The 22,751-nt window shown below is 38.1% G+C and overlaps 1 protein-coding gene across 1 annotated transcript in view; it reads right to left on the reverse strand.

Annotated features, from left to right (window-relative positions):
- The window catches only part of LDLRAD2 (low density lipoprotein receptor class A domain containing 2), a 367,903-nt gene extending 349,120 nt beyond the window's left edge, over positions 1 to 18,783 (reverse strand). The window contains exon 1 of the mRNA XM_044063239.1: positions 18,134 to 18,783. Within this exon, the coding sequence (XP_043919174.1) occupies positions 18,134 to 18,344 (211 nt within the window). The 5' untranslated portion in view covers positions 18,345 to 18,783. The remainder of the gene's footprint in view (positions 1 to 18,133) is intronic.
- Positions 18,784 to 22,751: the final 3,968 nt, after the last annotated feature.

The raw sequence follows: 22,751 nt of genomic DNA on the forward strand, positions 1-22,751 counted from the left end.
TATATATATCTATCTATATCTAATCTATATCTATCTCTCTATCTCTCTATCTCTGTATATATATATATATATATATATATATATATATATATATATATATATATATATATATAAAATAGTTATTACATTTGTCAAATGATGGTTTTGTTGACAGAATTTGGTCGACTAAAGAGGTAGTCGACAGGCGTCACAGATATGCAAGATTTGATGATTCTTTAGGTTGGGAAATATGCCTTTTCCTTGTGATTTGTAAAATCCCAGATTTAGTATATATAATTACCAGGGATGGGGGGTTCAGCCCCTCCCACATAGGGGGTGCAGGATGGCCTACCTCCTGCAAAAAATTACGTTTTTTTTTTTTTTAGTTTGCATATGCTAAGGTTCTGCTCATTGCATGCATAATACTGTGTCAATGTTTGCAGAGTCAGTGGTTTTATGTTGACATTCTGAATGTAAACATTTGGGTCACTCAATAAATTTAAATAGACACATACACATATTTATAAAACTAGGCATGATAACTTAGCATAAAACACTGAAAAGCAATAACACAGTTGGAAACTTGGCACTCTATAAAAAGTCAAACCATTGTAATATACCAACTCTGTAACATATAAAAAAATCAGTTTGCACAGTCAAAATATTTATTAAAAATTCTGCAAATATAGATCATCAATAAGACTTCTGTGTTTTGGTATACAGGATCAGGCCACATTTCATAATTATGGAAACATTAATGTTTCCATTGTGACTAATCAGCAAAAAATGTAGGCCAAGTGTTTTTTTTTCTCTCTCAGCATGTACCTTCAAAGAATAAACAGAGCATACAAGTCTGACTCATCATTATTTTGAAAACACCACACAGTGCTTAGAGTTGCTTTTTAAAAAAAAAAGCTATTTTTTCATCATTTTTTTTGATACGTAATCAACAACTGGTATGGACTGGAGGGATTTATCATAATCAGTCATTAGAACAACCAGGGATAAAATGGGGAGTTAGTGAATGTAGAACTCCAAAATGAAAGGTGGACATAACAATTCCCTGGCTATTTCTTCCCACACTATTTACTTCCCTGGACCCCTGTCTAGCAGGGTGACTGACATCATCCCCGGGGTGAATTTTCTTTCTCCCATCCAATCATCAAGGTTCCTTTTGAAGAGGGCAAAAGAGGTGCTCTGCTTAACATGTATGGGCAGTCTATTCCAGAGTCTGGGGAGTCTCTGGGTCAGGAACCTATCCCTCCACAATGTTTTATTTATTGTCATGACAAGGTTTAGATCCCTGGAGCGTGTGGCTCTGAGAGATTGGGATTTCTTTAAGTGTAGCATGTCCACCAGCTCTGGGTTTGACATGGCCTTGTATGTTAAGCAGAGATCGGCTCGGAGTAGACGATATGTGACAGAGTATAGCTGGAGTTTTAAGGTGGTCAGCACAGGGCATCTGCTTTAGACCTGTGATTCTTTTAGTGAGGTATTTCTGCGGCCTTTCCAGTTGTTGCAGATGTCTTGAGAGGTACATACCAAATGGGACGTTGTATTCTATAATGGGTCTAATGAGGGATGAGTACAGTGGGACAATGACCTCCTTTTTTCTGGATGAAAAGCCCTTAGTGATGAGGTGTGCCACATAGAAGGATTTCTTGACTGTTGTGGTGATGTGGTTATTGAAGGTGAGACCACTGTCCATTGTGAGACACACTGATGTCCCTCTCACCAGGCTGAGTAAGGAGAAAGTTATGGTCAGTTGCTTATCAGGGGCTAGGATCGCCCACATTATGCATGCACTTAGGTCATTGGATCACAATTACCAATATGACTCAGTCATAGTCCATGTGGGAGTAAATGACCTGAGACATACCTCCCTAAACTATATGAAGAGAGACATCATAGAGCTTTTGGAATATGTAGCATTGAGCAGCATTTTACCTTCTCCAAGGATGATGCCACAATACAAACAAAAGATGATTGACTTTAATAATTGGCTTAGTTTCTGGTGTCATTCTAAGGGGTGCAATATTTGTCAGCATGGAAGGAGATGGTCAACAGACCATACTGTTTTGCCAGGGATGGTCTGTACCTCTCCCCTCTTTGAATATTAGCTAAAACATTGTCTTCCCCCATAGTGCCTTTTTTAGGCAATGCCAAACTGAAAGTACTTCCAACATAGCAGATCAAAACCAAAAAAATCTAAAGGTATTACTGCTCAATGCTAGGAGACTAAACAAAAAATGCCACTCCCTGGAAGCTCTCTTTACCCTAGAGAATGTTGATGTGTGTATGGTCTCAAAGACTTGGTTTAAAGCCATTGACAGCACACCAACAGTGCAAGGTTATAATGACTTCCACATATTTACACCAGCTACTTCACAGCTACTAAAGGTGGAGGTGTTTCTATTTACATCAAAAATAAATATACGTCAAGGCTGGTCAGACAGGACAATGTACTTGAGCTGCTCCATGTTCAAATCACCATAGGTAAAATCCAACACCACTTCCTTGCAAGCTATAGGTCCCCTACTATGAACCAGGAAACCCATACCATGTATTTAAACTTATTAGAAACACTAACCATCCAATCCAGTACCATATTCATGGGTGACTTTAATTACTCCACTATTAACTGGGAATCCTATATGACATCAAATACACATGCAGGAGATTTCTGGATTTTGTAAACCAAAACTCCCCAGACCAGATAGTCAATACACCAACCAGGGGTGCAACCATACTGGATCTGGTCCTCAATAATATGGGAGAGTGTTGCACACCCACTACTTCCCTGGTAAGGTCAGACCACAAAATGGTCTCCTTTGAAGTAAAAATAAAACCTGGTCCCCCAGCTAAACTGTTAATATTCAGGAACTATTCTAAGGCTAACCTCCTGCTAGTAAGTGAGAACCTGGCAAAATTTCAAGCCCCTATAAACCATGAGAACACTTCCACTAATGCAGAACTGTTCACATAAACCCTGTACAAGCATGTCCCTTGTCCATTGACAGGGGTGACAGGTGCTGACTGAGATTTCTTTTTTGGGGATAAACTCTTGGCTAGGCTTGTAAGGGCCCCAGGGCCATTAGCCAAGTACCCTCCTATGATCCTATAGCTGTATAGAGGTAGCTGTACCCACCAGGAAGGAGTACAGAACTAACTCAAAAAACAAGGCACATTTCCCTCAGGAAATATCATCAGGAAATATCATCAAATATAATTCCCCCTACTATCACTAGGGAACAGGTCCTTAATGGTCTCTCTAAGACCAAGAACACTGCATCAATGGACCCAGACAATATCCCAGGATGCCTTCTAAATAGCATGAAACATGGCCTATCAGGGCCTCTGGCATAACTATTTAACTGTAGCCTACAAACAGGCTTCCTACCTTATGAATGGAGAAAGGCAACAGTCATCCCTCTGCACAAAGGTGGGCCATCTACAGACCCTGGAAACTACAGACCCATAAGTCTCACTAGTCTTATATGTAAAGTCATGGAAAGGATTGTCATGGAGATGATCAAAAGAGATATAACCTCCAGACACTGGGCCCAACCCAGTTTGGTTTTGTAAAGGGCAGGTCATGCCTACTCAACCTGGTGGACTTCTTTGAAAGGTCACCAAAGTAAGAGATGAGGACAAAATCATTCACACTGCCTACCTTGACCTGGCCAAGGCATTTGACACAATACCCCACTCAGGCATTGTTGAGAAACTCAAGAGGTTAGGTACAAACCCGTATGTCACCCAGCAGATAGCCAACTGGCTTACAGACAGGACCCAGGAAATTAGAATTGGAGAGTCCACCTCTACAAAGAAGCCATTCACAAGTGATTCCCTCAGGGATCAATCCTTGGACCACTCCTTTTTGGCATTTACTTCTCAGAAGTCAAGGCCAATGTCAGTGGTCCCTGGCTGATTAAATTTTCAGGTGATTGCAAATTAGAAGCTGTCATTGAATCTCACACTGACACAATGTTGTCCAGGAGGGGCTGACACAGACAAACAACTGGTGTCAGTGTCATGGACTAAAACTAAATGCCAAGAAATGCATATTAGTATCCTTTGGGAAGTCATCCATCCCTGGTAACTATCATATTGACAACACACTCCTTAGAGATGACCCAGTAGTCAGGGATTTAGGGACACACATAGATAGTAATCTAGCCTTTGATCATCGCGTGTCTACAGTGGTGAGGAAATCATTCTCTGTTGCTCAACTTATAAACAAAGTTATGGAATCTAAGTCCAAAGAAGTCATTGCTCCACTGTATTTGGCATTCAATGTCCCCTTTGGTATGTACCTAACCAGGGATATCCAACAACTGGAATGTCCACAGAGGTTCCTCACTAAAAGAATACAGGGCATAAGTAATATGTCCTATGCAGACTGCCTGAAGGCCCTATCCCTGTATTCTGTCTCCTACAGGCTTTTGAGGGGAGATCTATGCCTGGCATACAGGGCATTGTCAGACCCAACTCTGATGGACCTCCTACATATCCACAAAACAAACAGTACCAGAGTTACCCATGCTAAAGACTTAAACCTTGCCTGTGATATAAATAGGACCTGCTGGAGAGATAGGTATGTATCCCAGAGACTACCCTGTCTCTGGAACAGGCTACCCATTCATGTAAAGCAGAGTTCCTCCCTAATCCAGTTCAAGTGCAACTTGAGCAATTGGATGGGAAACCAAAAATTCATCCCTGGTTTGGTACCTATGTCTCTGATGCAAGCAGGTATCCTGTGAATGGTTCATCTCCCAGGTCCATGCTTACCCTTATCAAGGGTATCAGAACCTGTCAGAGATTTGGGATGCATGGCTAGGCTTAAAAAGGCCCTTGTGGTTATTAGCCTAGTAAACACCTATGAACCTATAATACCATGAACAAATCACAGGGTAAGGATTTGTTATTTTATTTATTCAAAACTATAATCCTTTTGAACAAATCATAGGGTAAGGCTTTATTATTTTATTTATTTAAACTTTGTTAACCATGTGGGTGGAGTGATCCTAACACTGTTTGTCAGTCATAGCCTGAACTACTAAGCTAATGGGTAAATACAGCAGTACGTTTTAACATTTACCTTATAATATAAATACAACCCAAAATATATCTTCAACTAGTAAGCAAAACAAAAACAGAAAAAAAACAACACATAGGTAAAGAGCATATTTGTAAGCAGATATTAGGACAGAGAATGAGAGTCCTGAAAAGGCAGATGTGATTCCACTCCATAACAGATGGAGCAAACATGATGCTGAAAACTATGCCTGGTTAACGTAAACATGCATGACTATATTTTATTTATTTTATTTATTTAAATTTGTTGACCGGGGGTGTCCAACTGGACGTGGGTCCATTTTCAGCGGAGGCCCGGGGAGAAAAGCTCCACAGTAAAATAAACAGACAGTAGTTACATTGGATTACATAGTGATTAACAATTTAACATAGAAATTACTTACAACATATTTACAGATGAAGAACATAGTACATCAGTAGACAACTAGAATCTTTATCTGTGAAGTACATAACAGGCATTAACAAATGTAACAATGAGAAGTTCCTGCTGTATAATAAGTACTAGGCTTATGAGCATCTGAACTTGCTATCATCAAGGTAGTTAGTGGAGGTGAAAGAAAGGTAGTAGTTGGATGGGGTGGATGATATTAGGGGCATAGCCAGCATGTTTTTAGGTGTGCTTTTAATAAGTTTTGAAGTTGGTGCATGATGGTACAGAGATAATTGTGGGTGGGAGTGAGTTCCATAATTTGGCTATGGCGCAAGAGAATAGTGCTTCACCAGCAGAGTTATTGGCTTTAGTGATCTGCAAGTGATTTTTGTTGCTGGATCTTAGTGGTCTGGTGGTGCGATAGGGTTGGAGTAGATTCTGGAGGGATGGGACATTTAGTGGATGGTTTACTAGTTTGTGGGTGAAGCAGTGATGGTGATGGTGATGGCTAAAGCAGAGTGATTTTGCATAGCAGTTGTTAAAAATCAAGAAATCAGTTTTGGAGGAAAGAATTTTGGAATCTTTGGAAACTACAGGGGCAGTGAACCCAAAGCAGGACAGAAACTTGGATTCAGAATGAAAATGTCATGCTACATAAGTCCAGTAGGCAAGTCTAGATAAGAGCAATACAAAAGGAAAGATGTGAACACGTTTTACTTAAATTTTAGAAAGGTATTTTGTATGATTTCAAACAAGGTGTATCATTTAGGGCCCTTCCATTTATTTTTTGCAGCACTTACTATAAGTCACCCAATACTGCACCAGGCCATCCACACTCCAATGACAGCGCACTCCAATGGCAGCACACTCCATTGACAGCACACACCAATGACAGCACACAACAATGACAGCACACTCCAGTGACAGCACACAGCAATGACGGCACACTCTACCCCAACACACAGCAATGACAGCATACTCCAGTGACAGCACACACCAATGACAGCACACTCTAGCACACCACACTCCAATGACAACACACACCAATGACAGGACACTCCAGTTACAGCACATATGTCTTCTGTACTAATTCTAATAGAAATAAAAGTAATATAGTCAAGGGTTAGCCTTTAATAAATGCATTTCTCATGCTTACATAAGATAGAAACATACATATTTTTCTTAACACTCTCACAGCCTCCTTTCTGTAAACTCTATTTTCCTTATTATTGCTTGCAATATGTGCCAGTATCCCTTCTTAAAAATAGGCTAGGATTCATAGGTTCAAAAGTTCATAGGAGAATACTAGGCTAACAAACACTGGGGCATTTATAAGCCTAGACAAGCATCTCACTTGTATCCCACAAGTTCATGTGCCCCATATGTAATTTTAAGAGGTATACGTAAGCTAGGTCAGTATTTATAGGCACCTCTGTCCACTAGAGACAAAGGTGCTATACACAGTGTGTATTTCCAATTTCCCATCCACTGGTCCAGGTTTCTCCTAATAGGGTTAGGGAAAAGCTCTGTTTTACACAGATGGAAAGCCTGTTCCAGAGAAGGGAAATTCTGTGAGGCACATACATATCCCTCCAATGTGTCCTATTCATGCTGTAAGCAAAGTTTAACTCCCTAAATCAGTTAACTCTGATGACATTCATTTTATGAATATGCAAAAGGTCTATCACAGTGGAATCCAAGAATGCCTTGTATGCCAAGTATAAATTGCCTCAAATAGGTTCATAGGTATTTACTAGGCTAAAGACCACAACAGCCTTTTTAAGCATAGCCATGTATCCCAAATCTGTGACAAGTTCTTGTACCCTTGATAAGTAAAAGCAGGGGCTTTGGAGATGAGCCATTTACAGGCTGCTTGTGTCCATTGGAGACATAGATACCAAACCAGGGATGAATTTCCTGTTCCCCATCCAATTGCCCAAGTTACACTTGAATTGGGTTAGGGAGGAACTCTGATTCGCATGGACATGTAGCCTGTTCCAGTAAAGAGGGTAGTCTCTGGGATACATATCTGTCTCTCCAGCAGGTCCTATTTATCTCACAGACAAGGTTTAAGCCTTTATAACGGGTAATTCTGGTGCTACTTATTTTTTGTGGATATGTGGGAGGTTCATCAAAGTGGGGTCTAACAATGCTTTGTATGCCAGGCATAGATCTCCCCTGCATAGGACATGTTACTTACATCCTGTATTCTTTTAGTGAGGAACCTCTGTGGACATTCCAATTATTGGACACACCTGGTTAGGTACATACTACATTGGGCACTGTAATCGATAATGCTGACGAATGCCAAATACAATGGAACAATGACTTCCTTGGAACTAGATCCCATACCTTCATTTATAAGGTGCAAAACATAGAATGATTTCCTCACTATTGTAGACACGTGATGGACAAAGGCTAGATTACTGTCTGTGTGTGTTCCCAAGTCCCTGACTAGTGTGTCATCTCTTAGAGGTGTGTTGCTAATATGATAGTTACCAGGGGTGGATGACCTTCTGAAGGATACTATTATGCATTTTTTGGCATTTAGTTTTAGTCCATGGCTCTGATACTAGTTGTTTGTCTGTGTTAGCCCTTCCTGAGAACATTTGTGTCAGTGTGGGATTCAGTGGCAGCTCCTAATTTGCAATCATCTGAAAACTTAGTCAGCCAGAGGCCAGTGTCATTGCCTTTGACTTCACTACATTATTCCACTGTATTAGTCATTCATCAGACCTATCATTGAGTACAATTCCCCCTTTGGTATGTACCTAACCAGGCATATCCAACAACTGAAATGTCCACAGAGGTTCCTCACTAAAATAATACAGAGTGGGCCTATCGGTTAAGGTGTTTTGCCTTTACAAACACAAAGCAGCAGGGTTTGAATCTCAGAAAAAAATTGGCTAGGCTTAAAATGGCTCGCAAGGGCAGTTAGCCTAGTACTAATCTAAGAATCTAAGTAACATGTCTTATGCAGACCATCTTAAGGTCCTATCCTTGTATTCTGTCACCCACAGGCTGTTGAGGGGAGACCTATGACTGGCATTGTCAGACTGCACTCTGATGGGCTTCCTGCATAACCACAAAAAAAAAAAAAAAACAGCACCAGAATTACCTGTTATAAAGACTTAAACTGTGCCTGTGATATAAATAGGACGTGCAGGAGAAACAGCTGTGTATCCCAGAGACTATTCCTCTGCAGCAGACTTCTCATCTATGCAAAGCAGAGTTCCTCCCTAACCCAATTCAAGTGTAACTTGGACAATTGGATGGGGAACAGGAAGTTCATCCCTGGTTTGGCTCTAATGTCTCTAATGGACACAAGCAGCCTGTAGATTGTTCATCTCCCATGTCCTTGCTTGTAAATGTTTCACCTCCCAAGCCCCTGCTTTCACTTAGCAAGGGTACCAAAACTTACCATTGATTTGGGATGCATGGCTAGGCTTAAAAAGGCCCTTGTGGTCGTTAGCCTAGTAAAAGCCAATGAAACTATGAGTCACATCCTTGACAGGTTCCTGCACCTATATTGAATGTATTTAGCTTAATGCTACAAATGTGGACATAACTGAAGTAGATAGTGAATTACATGCAACACTGCCCCAAGCTCTGGTACCATTACAGCACCTCCCACAAGATATTCTAGAGTCTGTAGACATAATACCTTCTCAGATTCACAAAACACATGGAGTCCAAACTAGAGAACCCCACGATTCCTTCAATGTCCATGCAAGGATGAAGAATTTATATACTGGTCCAAAGCCAGGATAGGATTGACATTGCTTCTGCTCAGCTATCTAAAAAATGTCCTTTGTATTTTCCTGGTGTAGACTTTCCTAGGAAGCCTAAGGCATATGATCTTTCTATAACTGGAACACATTTTCCAGTCTCCCTTTTGAAAATGGAGACCACCATTGCAGTTTAACACAACAAATGTATTCACCCCACTTTCCATGCAACACTGAAAAGGCATGTTAACTGTAACATCTCAACTATTTCCTGTACTTCAGCATTTCCAAATGAATCTCATTCACTATCACAGCCTTGGTATAACATAGCTATTTAATTGTCACAGTGGCCATAGCTACAGAAATGGATCCAGTGTTACTAGTTCTTTTGACATTGCTTCTTTAAATTAGGGCTAGGGCACATCCACCTATTTCATGAATTCCTCAGAGCTCATTCCACTTCCCAACAGCATCCTCATCTCAGTTAGCATTTATACAAACTTACTAAAAAGCAGTATGAAAAATGTCCTGCCTCCCTACTCAGCATTGCCAGATCATTTGCCAGGCTGTCTTTGAGGCCATGCTAATGTCATTCTTCATAAGGTCACCAGATTTTTCCCATAATTGGACCTTTGCATTAGCAACTGCATAGCTGCCAAATGCAGTGATTACCCCAGTGTTACAATTACATGGAAGCCATCTTTCTTTAACTTGACAGGAGTTGGTGTCCTTTAGATAACCATGATAACAGGCAGTAACCCCACTTCTACCATAGCTCTTTGCCATCACCTCAGCTGCTAAGGTCTTGAATGGATTCTGGTCAGACCCTGCCTCCCCATCCTACCCTGGTTATATGAGAAAAGTTCTTCAGAAGATGGAGGTCAGAGAAGCATCTGCTAGGAGCACCCTCACTAAATGCTTGGAGTTCCTGGAGTTTATCTAACAATTGCCTGGCTATCTGAGCCAACTCACATACAACTGATGATCATTTGACAACTCCTCTCTAGACTTCAGTGTCCAAAACCTTCAGCCTCAGGGTTGATGGCATGTCTGTAAAGTCAATCATCAACCTTTGGCCCAAGGTATTCTGATGTAGTTATACTTATGAGCAGCTTTGTGTTTGAACATGGTGTCCATTAAGGACAATCCATAATTAGCACACAAGTATAGCAAAAGCAAGTTAAAAGAAATTCATACCATAACAGATGAATTTATCTTGCAACTAAAGAATGTAGGGACAGACATCAGATTTAGTTAGTATTATTGCTAAAAAAATAGTTGTAATGTTCATTTTTATACATTCAGGAGTCACAATTATGAAAGAGTAGGAAAAACATGTTCTTGTATTCATTAGTTTTGAAAAGGCATTTTATATGATTGGAAAGATGGATTACACCTTTTATTTATTTACTTATTTCATTTGTTTACTAGGATAGTCCAACTGGGCATACAGAGTACGCCTTTCCAGCAGAGGCTCAGGAAGAAAGGCTCCAAAACAATTGGAAAAGATGATTGACAATTTAACAAATCAGTATAACATAGACTAATGCCATAACAAGACCTTATCAAAAGAACAAATCAGTGTAAACATATCTTAAAATAGTAAGATCAATCACATACATTCGTAATATGAACAGTATACATAGCTAACTCAAAGTAATAGCAATTCTGTTAGTATTTTCAATGGTTACCCATTCATAACAGTGAAAAAAAACTTGCTAAAATTAATATATATATATATAGAGAGAGAGAGAGAGAGAGAGGGACACTATATAGTTAGTAGAAGGCAGTCATTTTATATTTTTGGTCTATTAAATAAATAAACTAAGCATATAAAATGACTGTCTTCCACTAACTATATAGAGTCTAAATAAAGACCATCTATTGTGCAAAATAAGAAAGTGCTCCTCTTTCTGACCATATGTTATGATTTTTAAGGGCCAGAGCTATGTTTTTATGTTTGTAGGTTTAGAGCTATGCATACTATATATTCCAGTACATTCAGTTTGCATAAGACATACAGTAGACTTTATACGTACAACACAGTACATTCTTTTTGGCAAATGGCACTGAAATTGAGTTAATCTATCATACCAAACTATTAGGAGTCAGGATAGATGGCAATCTCAAATTTGATCTCCACATCCAAAGCAATATCAAGAAAAGTCATCAAAAACTAGGCATGCTATACAGAAACAAATATTTTCTGAGTACACCCACAGAAATTACTCTAGCCAAAACTTACTTTCTGCTTTCCCTACTCTATGGAGCACCAGTTCTGACTAATTTACAATCCTCCATAAAAACAAACTTGAAAGCTGCTTCAACAAAATTGCCAAGTTTGCAACTAATTCAATTCATCCTCCTTTACCCATCACTGCAAAGTTCTGCATACCCTTAGCTGGCTGGAACTCCTCCCTCCACCTCTCCTACATTCAACTTATAACATTACACAACATCATACACAAACCATTAGCCTGCCCAGCTCTTACCCCTTTAATCAACATATACTTTCCAAAAAGAACTCTTAGATCAGAACACAAACAACTTCTCACCATAAATAAACCAGCTAAATGTCCTGGACAAAGCCTATACTCGTAGCAAAACAATAGAATTCCTTACCCTTAACCACCAGAGCTATTTCTAACTTACCCACTTTTAAATGCTCCCTAAAAGAATACCTTAGAAAATCTTGGACCTGCTCCTGTGCCAGTCCTAGCTGAACCTACTCACTATACTTCACTCATACCCTTCAACCTAGATCATACTTCACACCCCTCTCCACCCTCCTTCTCCACTCCTTTTTGTTTTCCCCCCTTACCTTACCTTATATAATTCATCTCTGCAGACCTTTCCTCTACCTCTTTCCTCCCTACTCACCTAAGCTACCTGAAGACACCCTACCTGCACTTATAATCACCTGAAGACCCCCTACCCTGCACTCTTCTTATAATCTCCTTCTCTCCATCCTTCTTCTATAACCATAATATGAACACCTCTCTCATACTAAGATATCACTCAGTTTCCCCTCACTGTCTCTAATCATGTCATCTCTGATATCTCTTTAAATATCTTATTAGAATTGTCTCAGGTCTCATTTACCAAATACTAATATATGTAACAAATAATAGGACTATTGAATTTTTCCGCACATATTCTCTTCAACCCGTGTTATTGTTTTTCACTGCACTCTACTATGAAACATATGTTATGTGTTTTTTCTCATTACATTTTTTTCACTCTCATGTTTTGTAATGTAACGTGATACTTTGTGATTTAAAATATTTGTACTTGCTGTTTTGTAATGTAACATGATACTTTGTGATTGAAAATATCTGTACTTGATTTTTGAAATATTGTGATTGTGGGACTCTTCTCCCCAGGCCTCTGCTGAAAATGGGCACTTTCTGACACAGTCGGACTTTCCTGGTAAACAAATGCCAAATGAAATGAAAAATAAAATATATATATAAAGGAAAACAGATTAATCAAAGGAAGATGAAAGACTGAAGGAGAAGAGGAGAGGAACTCTTTAAGATCTTAAGTGATGAGGGGAGAAGGTGAATTTTTAGGCAGGAAGAGAGAAGTGGGTAGTGAGAGCAATAGGATATGGATAGTTAACTGAAATTAGATGTGTGGAGAGAGCAATCCACTATGGAAGATGAGATTGCTGTGATACAGGAAGTAAACAGAGACAAGAGAAGTTGTAGTAAGATGGCAGAAAGTTTCGTGATTTGTACTTTTGATGAAGCGATGGCTGTTTTAAGTAGGGATAGAGGAACAGCACAGCCATGTGTCTGATAGATGCTGTTTTAGGACAGTTTTAAAATAATTAATTTTTTGAATAAGATAATATCACAATTAAGCTGTATAATTAATGTACTTTAAGGTATGATGATTAAGGTAATGACTGTTATAAAATATTAATTTGTTTTGTAATGCTGACAATTTTTTTTAAATAAAACAGAAGTCTACTCAATTCACAGCTTGAGCTCAGATCAGGTAGTAAGCAACATCATCTAGATCAACTTGCCAAAGGATTACCTTGAAAAGGAGACTGCTTAAGCTGAAATATTTTGCGTTACCTATTTTGTAAATGGGCTCTTGTCTCTGTATTTATTGCTTTTTTGAAGGAGTATCATTTTTTTGGAATACTTCAGATTGCATTCTTCATTTTTGTCAATCAAAACAAATAAGGCTTGTTCATTGGGAGGGTGATATCTGAACTAGCAGTAGCTATTTTTCACCAAGGTATAGAGCAAAGTAGAGATTATGGAGGTGAAAAGAAGACATAGTCTTAATTACTACTACCACCATAAATGCGAAAATGAAAGTGATAAAAGATGTGGCTGTGAAACGTTACTTCATTACATTCTTCCAGAGTTCTAGGGTATCATTTTAGTGCAACTTGAATTTTCTAGTTAATTTTATTTATTTATTGAAACTCCAAATGTGCTTTGCAACTTATAGAAAAAAGGTTTCTCAAGTTAGTGTTACAAAAAAATTCAATGAGTGAAAGAGCCAGGAAACGTGCTAAGAGTCTTTTAAAACAATGTTAGTGTATACATTGCTTCAGGGTCCATTTCTGAAAAATATCAAAAATGCTCTTATTGACCTTCAGCACTTCTTGTTCAGCAGTTAGCCCAAAGGATTAAAGCTATGAGTTAGTTATTAATGATCTGTTCTATATAGTCTGGGGTTTCACTCTCAGAGCCTCCTTCTGCCTACTGTGTGACTTTGAGCAAGTCATTTAAGCAGACAGTGCTCTTTGTCTCCCCTATAAAGAAACAACTGTGTCCACCAGGTTTCCTGGTTTGCAAGTATTAAAAAGCCCCAGTGTTCCTTTAAATACAAACTGTATTTCAGTGCATTGCAAACTATGAGAACAATGCGCTGTCCTTTGTCGGGGTGGATTAACACCTTTATTATGCTTCTCAGTATAACGGATTAACAAACTCATACAAACAAAAGCAGTGACACAAGTCATGCACTGTGCTTTTCAGCACTTTAGCTGGTCCAGATATTCCAAAACAAACATAAAAATATATCACAGACTCTCAAATGACTATACTTAGCAGCCTTTAAGATATAAACATTTATTTTAAGGTTAATGTTTCATTTTGTAAGGCTAACAAACAGTTAAGTGCCACCTGCTTGTAGTTCAAGGCTCTGAGTGAGCCGAGAGTACAGTAAATGAAGTAAATTTGGTTAATTGCAATCAACAGTCCATTTCCTTATACTAAGAAAAAGACGCAAATAACACATAGATTTATAATCCTGTCACTATACACTCATTAGAATGGGTTTCTAGAGGATTTGGGCCAAATTTCCAGGGGATACAAAAAGGAATTTTGTAATCCTCCTCTGTGAAAAGTTACTCATCTGTACTGAGTTTTAGACCCATCCGGCAGACGCATAGTACTGTAATAGCAGGAAGATGGGATAAAACATAATGCCCATTAAGAAATGAAGAAAATATCCATTCTTGCATTTTTACTCTTTTCTTGAGTATGTATAGAAGCAGTATTGTATATTAGTTTTCCTGCTCAAGTTTCACATTATTTAAAAAATGAAAATGAGTGTGATGCATACTGACAGAAATAACACAGGTCAGATATTCACTTGTTTATCTTCTGCAACTCATCATCACATTAAACTGCTTTGCAGAGCATGCAAGATAAAAAAAAATTAAGAAAAAACATGAATAGCAAAGATTAAAATTGATATTATTGCTGTGCTTTCTTCCTCAGCCAAATCAGTTGTGTAAAACTAAAACTTCAACAAATGTGAGTGAAACATTAAAATGTCAAGCATAAAATCTCATAAGGTCTTTGTTAGTCTGTTATATATGTTGCTTCAGTTTCTAATCTGACTACAAAAATAAGGTGTTTCCAAAAAAAAAAAAAACCCAGAAATGTCAGCAGGGCTGGAATGAAAAGAAAGACAAACAATTGGGTCACAAAAGTGGGGGTTAACAAAGACTGTAATAACCAAAAAGTTGTCAAGGCCTGATGACCAGTATTTATCTATTTATATTAATACTGTTTCTAGTCCTGAGGTCCAAATGCATCTGATGATTGAACTTCTGAGTATCTTATGTCTGGCCATTTGGTGCACATGATTAAGGTGAAGTTAATAAGCTGTTTCCAATGGTCCAGGGTTTGATTCCCTCAACTTCCATTGGCCAACTGTGTGACTGTTAGCAAAGTCACCTGACAAGATTGTACTACCTTCCTGAGACTGAAAAAAGTCCATGGAAATCAGTGCTCTACCCTGATTAATAAAATAAAAGGTCAGAAATGTTTTTTTTTTTTTTTAATTTTTCATGTAAGCAGCAAAGTAGAAATGAATATAATGAGGTCAGTGTACAACACTATAGGTAATGGCTGTTAAGGAAGCATATAGACATACAAAGGTTACCATGAAAGGGAAAAAAACACATTTAAATCATGAAAAGTAGGCACTTCAACTGAGACTGTCTATAAGTTATTACTGCAGTTTTTATGTTTGCATTCCTAAGAACAATACCTCCTTTAACTTTGAATGTTTATTGAGCTATCATGTAAAACTTCAGGCAGTGGTATATAACAGTGCTCTAAGGGGCACAGTGGTAGTACCAGGGGAATCACTGGTCATTGTGTATCTAATCTGACTGGTATTTGTGTGTTGTTTGCAAACATTTTTTAAATACTTTAAACTCAAAAATGTTGGCTGATCCTAGTAGAAAGCATTACATTTATGTTCAAAACATGTCTCTTTCAGTTTATTGTAACAAGGCCATCGCTGAAAAGCAGCTTAGGTGGTCTAACTCACCTACCTGTTAAATATGTACGCAAACAAATAAATAAGATTATGTTTAACCGTACAGTCTTTGCCTTATGTGATTTTAACAGAAGACAGCATTTTACAGAGTAATTTATGAAAATTTCCCATTGAATAATAACACGACATACAGGAAGAGAAAGTGTACAGTGTATCAAACTGCTGATGTTCATATTAGTTGGATCAGCAGCTTTGCACTTACTGTTAGACCACAAATGATATTTTCTGATTTAAGAAGCCGTGGTTTATACCACAAATTATATTTTCTAACTTAAGAAGCCGTGGTTTTGATGATATAGTATACTACAGGAAGAAATAATAAAGACAACTGATATGATTTTTAATTGGAAACATGATATTATGGGCATACCACTAGAGTAAGGTCTAGCTAAAGTACATAATTAATACTGAAGAAAAAAAAACACTAAATACTGATTGCTCATTCATTTAATTATCAACATCATATAATAATTTAACATGTAACATGCTACTTACTATGCAAGGTAGTCAGTTAAGCTGACTTGACTTTAAACAATGTTTCTACAAGGCGAGTCTTGTATTTCTGACATTGATGGAAATTTTTAATTTGCTTCTTTTTCTCAGTAAGACATACTAGTGAAGTGGGCCAGATATCTTTATTGCACATACATATAAGCAGTGTGTGGATGTCTAGAAAAGTAATTATCTCAAATATGCCACTTTGTACTGGCAGAGTTCACATGTTATGTTCTTGAAGTGTTACATTATTCTTGACACAACATTGTACTAATAAAATTAAAAAGGACTTTTTTGCAGTATATTTTAGGAATTATGGTGGTTAACCATGAATGAACTATGTTCTTAAACCTAGTTTTAATTCTCGAGGCAGCTTACTTAACTGTATGTAAATATGTGCAACTTAAAGTTTTTTTTTTTAACTAAAATAAATGTCTATAAATTTTGAATGCCATAACTGATGTTTTGTTTATACACACACACACACACACACACACACACCCCTCCCTTTCGTTATATATATATATATATATATATATATATATATATATGGTGCGTGAGTGTGCTTGTGTGTGTTACTGTTAAAATTTGTGTATTGAAGTAATAAGCATTTCAATACACTCTGGTATGCTACTTTGTCTGTTTTATGCTGCAGTTAAGTACAAAAAGTTAAACTCAGCTCATTTATAAAAACAACACAAAATGATGTGCTACTTTTTGTTGTATGTTTTTTGACTGCCTTTTTTTCTCTTGCAACAAAGTTGTTAAACAAACCTAAACAAGCCTAATCAGATGCTTCCTCAGGCAATGCTTTGTAAAAGCACACTGGCATCCTCAGAGCACATGCTGTATAGTGCCATCCTAACAAGTGAATTAGAATGAGTTTCCAAAGAACAGCGTATGTTTGAGTAACCTTGAAAATTTCGAGCAGAAATATATCAGAGTTTAAAAATAATATATAAAGATAAGTACTAAACTACTAAAGATATGTGCAGGAAAAAAATTACTCTTTCCAAGCATTGGTAACACCTTCCTGAAAATTATCATTTAATTCCTTTACATTCATATCCCTTAATATCACCTTAACAAGAAAAGCAGTATCATTATCAAGGTGAACACTGAAAGTTCATTAGCTTAAAATTCTTAATAACTGACCTCCTGGAAGATGGAGCTCCAGGAAATAAGTGTTCATTAAATACAGTTCAAATTCCTTTAAGTTTACCTCTTCCTTCATTTATATACTTTCTTTTCAGAATATTTACTGTATATTTACAAGTAAATTAACTCCTATTTTCAGCACCCATAATTTCAATCCAAAATGTTAACATTTCAATAAATAAAATTGCTATGTCTAATTTATTTTAAAGAAGATTTTACCAACCTAATGATAGTGAAATTATTATTATTATTAAGAAACAATCAGAAAATAAACATTCATTATTGTGTTTATGCTGTAGGAATCCAGCTTGTCCTTCTCCACCTGTAGTAACAGTAATCCTTTGCTTAAAATTATTAAAAATGTTATTTCAGAAGGTTACTATAGCATTCTAGCATTTGTCAAAATAATTTCAAGAAAAGATGTATCATTACATTTAACAAAATGACTGAAAACAAAAGAAAAATGGATGTAGTTTTAGCTTACCTGTGTCCATGGAATACACTTGGAGAGACATAAAGTTCAAGAGAAGAAATAAAATTGATAAAAATTGCAAACTGTTTCTTTTGCTTTTTGCCATCTTTACATTCCTTTTGAAGAATTCCAGGGTCTCCTCGAGTTTAGCTGGAGAGAACAGTGATCTTGTTCTAAGAATGCAACAGCTGTGATACTGGGTAATGCAGTGGCCTCCTAGCATCAGCAGGAAACATTAACATTTCTTTATGTACAAAGGCAGAGAGAGGCAGAAGGGTCTAATCCATCTAATATAACAAGCTGCAGGTTTAGACACACTCAGTGCAGAAATTGTTTTTTCTTCTTTTTTAATGTTAGATGCTTTCAAACAATTGCTCCTAGAGTTTTGCCTTTTTGTTCTTTTTTGCCTTTGTCTTGGGTTCCTTTCCTCATTTATGAATGTATGTTTTGGGGTAGCCAAGGAAACCATGTGAGTGTTATGGAGTGACAGAATATTGGGGAGGAATGAGACAATACAGATCTCCCACGCATGCCTTCCAAAGAGAATTTCAATCTAGAGCTTCTCTGCTGTCTGGGGGTACCTGATAGGGCTTTATGATTCTAAGTACAATAACAGGACCTGCTGTAGATGTCAGTAAAACAATTATATCACAGTACCAAATTATAAATCTCTGCTTTCTTATTTCCACTGGCTGTATGATTTGTTTTCCACAAACATTGCTGCATGCAAAATAATAAGGGCTTGTTTTCACAGAAGAAATGAATAAGCAAATGGTCAGCCTTTGAAAGCAAAGAATTATTTGTACATACAATAACACTGAAGTAACAGACTTCTTGGAAGTAATGGAGCGAAGACCATAATTACTCACACTAAACAAATTATTTATAATGCAATGGCTTAATTGTTCCATGAAAAAATAAGTTCCTGTTGCCATTTTTGTTAGCGAACATGCTCAGTGAGATTTAAAGAAAGTTAGTGATGCTTTTTGTGGTAAACAAGGGACAGAACAAAAAAGTCCCCAGTCTGCATAATAGTAGCTTGTGGATTTTTTTTAATAAAGCAGGAGGGACTCTTAACAGTCATAGATTTGACGTTATTTTCTGTTTTGATCTTTGTATGGTACCTTCCTGTTATATTAACCTGGCCAATACCTACCTTCCTGTCATTTGTGTTGTATCCCTCTAAACTTCTTTATATACCCCATAAGATGAGGTAGCCACCAAATCTTGGTTAGTTTTGCCCAGTAGTTCATAGGTCACAAAGTATGAGCAGTGGCACAGCAGGTAGCACTCTCACCTTTGATGCACAAGGCTGTGGGTTCGATTCCTCACAAGACAGAACAATTGCTGGAACTGCAGTGCAGCATAAGGGAGGTGCTACACTCCTGAGTTTGTCATCCTGTAGATCTGACATTAAATTGAAGCCCCCTCTGCTCAAGTTGCTGGTACCTCAAGTGGATGTAAAGGATCTGATGACACCTATCAAAAAGCGTAGAGGAAGCTGCCTGATGCCCTGGCCAAATTTATATTAGTAGTATTAATACCACCTTAGATCTCCCCTAAAAAGAGGCCACCAGCATAGTGCAACTAAGCTGCTTAACTAAAGGGTAATTAAAATGAAAGAGATTATCCCTTGAATCAGCTCCTTTGGGGAAATTCAATTTTTTTTATACATCCAGGCATAGTCCAAAAGTGCCATCAGGGTTCAGTCTGTGACAAATTACCCATTGCCACATGACCCTCCCCCTGTGCCTCTGGTGACATGTCCTATACCACCCAACTTGTGATGTCAGCCATGTGTCATGTTCTTTGTCATCTGTAGAAATTATGATAGATGTGACCCAGTACACCCTCCTTCATGTGAGGTATAGCTAGACATGTCTAATGCACAGTGTGACCTTACTTTGCAGCTGTGGAATAAATGCATGGATCATGTTTGTTCCATGTAAAACTTTACAGTCATTGCATGCACTTCATGGGCCATATAGGTGGACTAGATGCCACCACTTCACCTGTGCTGCCATGTACTGTGGCTTTTGTTGTCTTGCGGTATTAGATGCAGCTATTCCTTGCTGCCTCCTGACCTCACTGTGATTGTTGGATGGTGATAGTGTGCTGGCAGGGGCAATGATGACCATGCTGTGACTGGACATTATATAGCTGGACAGATGGTCTGCAGTGTTCTACAAACATCTTGCATGCGGTGGCAGAGAAGTACTATAGAGCCCCCCAAATGTACCCAAGATGCTGGTTCTGTGTGGAAATGTTATACTGTTCAGTGACACTCTGTGGGGTCTATTCAACTGTCATTAACTAGTGCTTCAGTGGATATCCAGTATCACCAGGAACAACACAGATACATGTGAGGAGACCTATCTACATATTGTTTTTGTCTAGATATAGATATAGATATACATTGCCTGCAATTACCAACTAGATGGCTCTGTGAAATGCCCCTATCTAGTAACAGGTCATCCAGATGGCTTATATGCCACACAAAGAAATCATGGGCACATGTAAGGGGCTGTTATCAACCCTTGGGTATTGCAGACTACATGGCAGTTGACAGAATGTCATTCTTTCCCGTTGACATGTTATTGTCCACAGACAATAACATGTCATTCTTTCCCGTTGACATGTTATTGTCTGTGGACAATAACATGTTTGTGGACAATAACATGTCATGCTTTCCCGTTGACATGTTATTGTCCACAGACACCAGGTGGGACCTTTACTGACACTTGTGCAAGCTATAGCACCCAGTAGTTTAGAAAGGTGACTGATCTCATAGAAGCCACACATGATGGTGGCTCTCTCACCTGATGGGATGAGGAAACAGATATGCTAATTTACATGTGGAAGTAACATCTCAAGAAACATATGTAGTATTCCGTAGGCCGACACCTTTATTATACCCAGTGTATCCCTTGTTTGTTTCTGAAAGGTCCAAGTGTGTTAAGAGCTACACATATCTAAGTGTCCCCCAGTACATGAAGTCCATCCATTCCTCTGAATCTTGATTGTGTGCTATAAACGTCAGTCAACACTCCTATGAAATCTCTGGCTACCCAAAAATGGTCTGTCCATTGTTGGCCTGTTAGCTGGCGGTATGCAGCTCTTTGCTGAAAACATTTTCATCTGCACTGCTTGTCACTGTGTTGTGCTAGAGGGCATGAACTAGCAGGGCTGATTGTTAGCAAATGCTAGTTCATGAAGTCTGTTGCTGTGCCAGGCATCTTTGCTCATTACAGCTCTGACAGCTTCTTTATGCTCTTTGCTCTTAGTGCTGTGTGGTTTGTTGGATGTCTAAAGCTTCTTTACAGCTAGGAATTATGACCTGTTTTCTGTGGCACTCACTTGCACCTCATTATGCATTCATTATGCGTGCATGCCTTAGTGCGGTGTGGTTTGTTGGATGTCTAATGCTTCTTTACAGCTAGGAATTATGACCTGTTTTCTGTGGCACTCACTTGCACCTCATTATGCATTCATTATGCATGCATGCCTTAGTGCTGTGTGGTTCGTTGGATGTCTAAAGCTTCTTTACAGCTAGGAATTATGACCTGTTTTCTGTGGCACTCACTTGCACCTCATTATGCATTCATTATGCATGCATGCCTTAGTGCTGTGTGGTTTGTTGAATGTCTAATGCTTCTTTACAGCTAGGAATTATGACCTGTTTTCTGTGGCACTCACTTGCACCTCATTATGCATTCATTATGCATGCATGCCTTAGTGCTGTGTGGTTTGTTGAATGTCTAATGCTTCTTTACAGCTAGGAATTATGACCTGTTTTCTGTGGCACTCACTTGCACCTCATTATGCATTCATTATGCGTGCATGCCTTAGTGCTGTGTGGTTCGTTGGATGTCTAAAGCTTCTTTACAGCTAGGAATTATGACCTGTTTTCTGCGGCACTCACTTGTACCTCATTATGCATTCATTAAAGTGCATGCCTTAATCTGCATGATGTTATTGGGAATTTGCATATACCATTTCCTCCACTGTTTTTCTCATTGTCCCAAAGTGCTAGTTGATACTGCAAATCATAGCCTGCCTGCGAATGGTCACTTCCTGTGCAAAGGCATCCCACATACTACACAATTTAATTATGAATCCTAGCAAAATGGTTTGTATCAATTTGTATAACTTCAGTTATACGTTTATTTTATGCTTTTCAGGTATTTACTTGCTCAGTTATTCTGGTATTGATATGACCATACACTGTCTGTTATTGCATCTCGGAGTTTACCTCCCCAAGACGCCACTAAAAATGGGACTTCCAGCTGTACTATCCACAAATGTAAATAAATAAATAAGAAATTTTAAAAAAGTACATACAGGTACAATTCATAATATTTAATTTAAATGCTTCATGTTAGTGTAAGTGAACCTGAAGAGGCATATTAGAATAGAAAGTCTTGCAGCTTTCTTCAGTAAATTATGCTTTCTCGGTTTCAATGCCACTGGTCATTTTTAGTTTGGGTTTTATTATCGGGTTATGCTCTGGTCATGTAAAAGTGCTCCATCTCAAACACTACCTGCTGCTACTACTGATGGTTACATCTGCTCATAACCCCTACAATCCTTGTAATTCAACAGGTATAAGCTTCATCTAAGTGCGTATCTT

Source organism: Protopterus annectens, chromosome 2.part1, assembly GCF_019279795.1.
Source record: "Protopterus annectens isolate FY-2018-M chromosome 2.part1, PAN1.0, whole genome shotgun sequence".
Classification (NCBI taxonomy): domain Eukaryota; kingdom Metazoa; phylum Chordata; order Ceratodontiformes; family Protopteridae; genus Protopterus; species Protopterus annectens.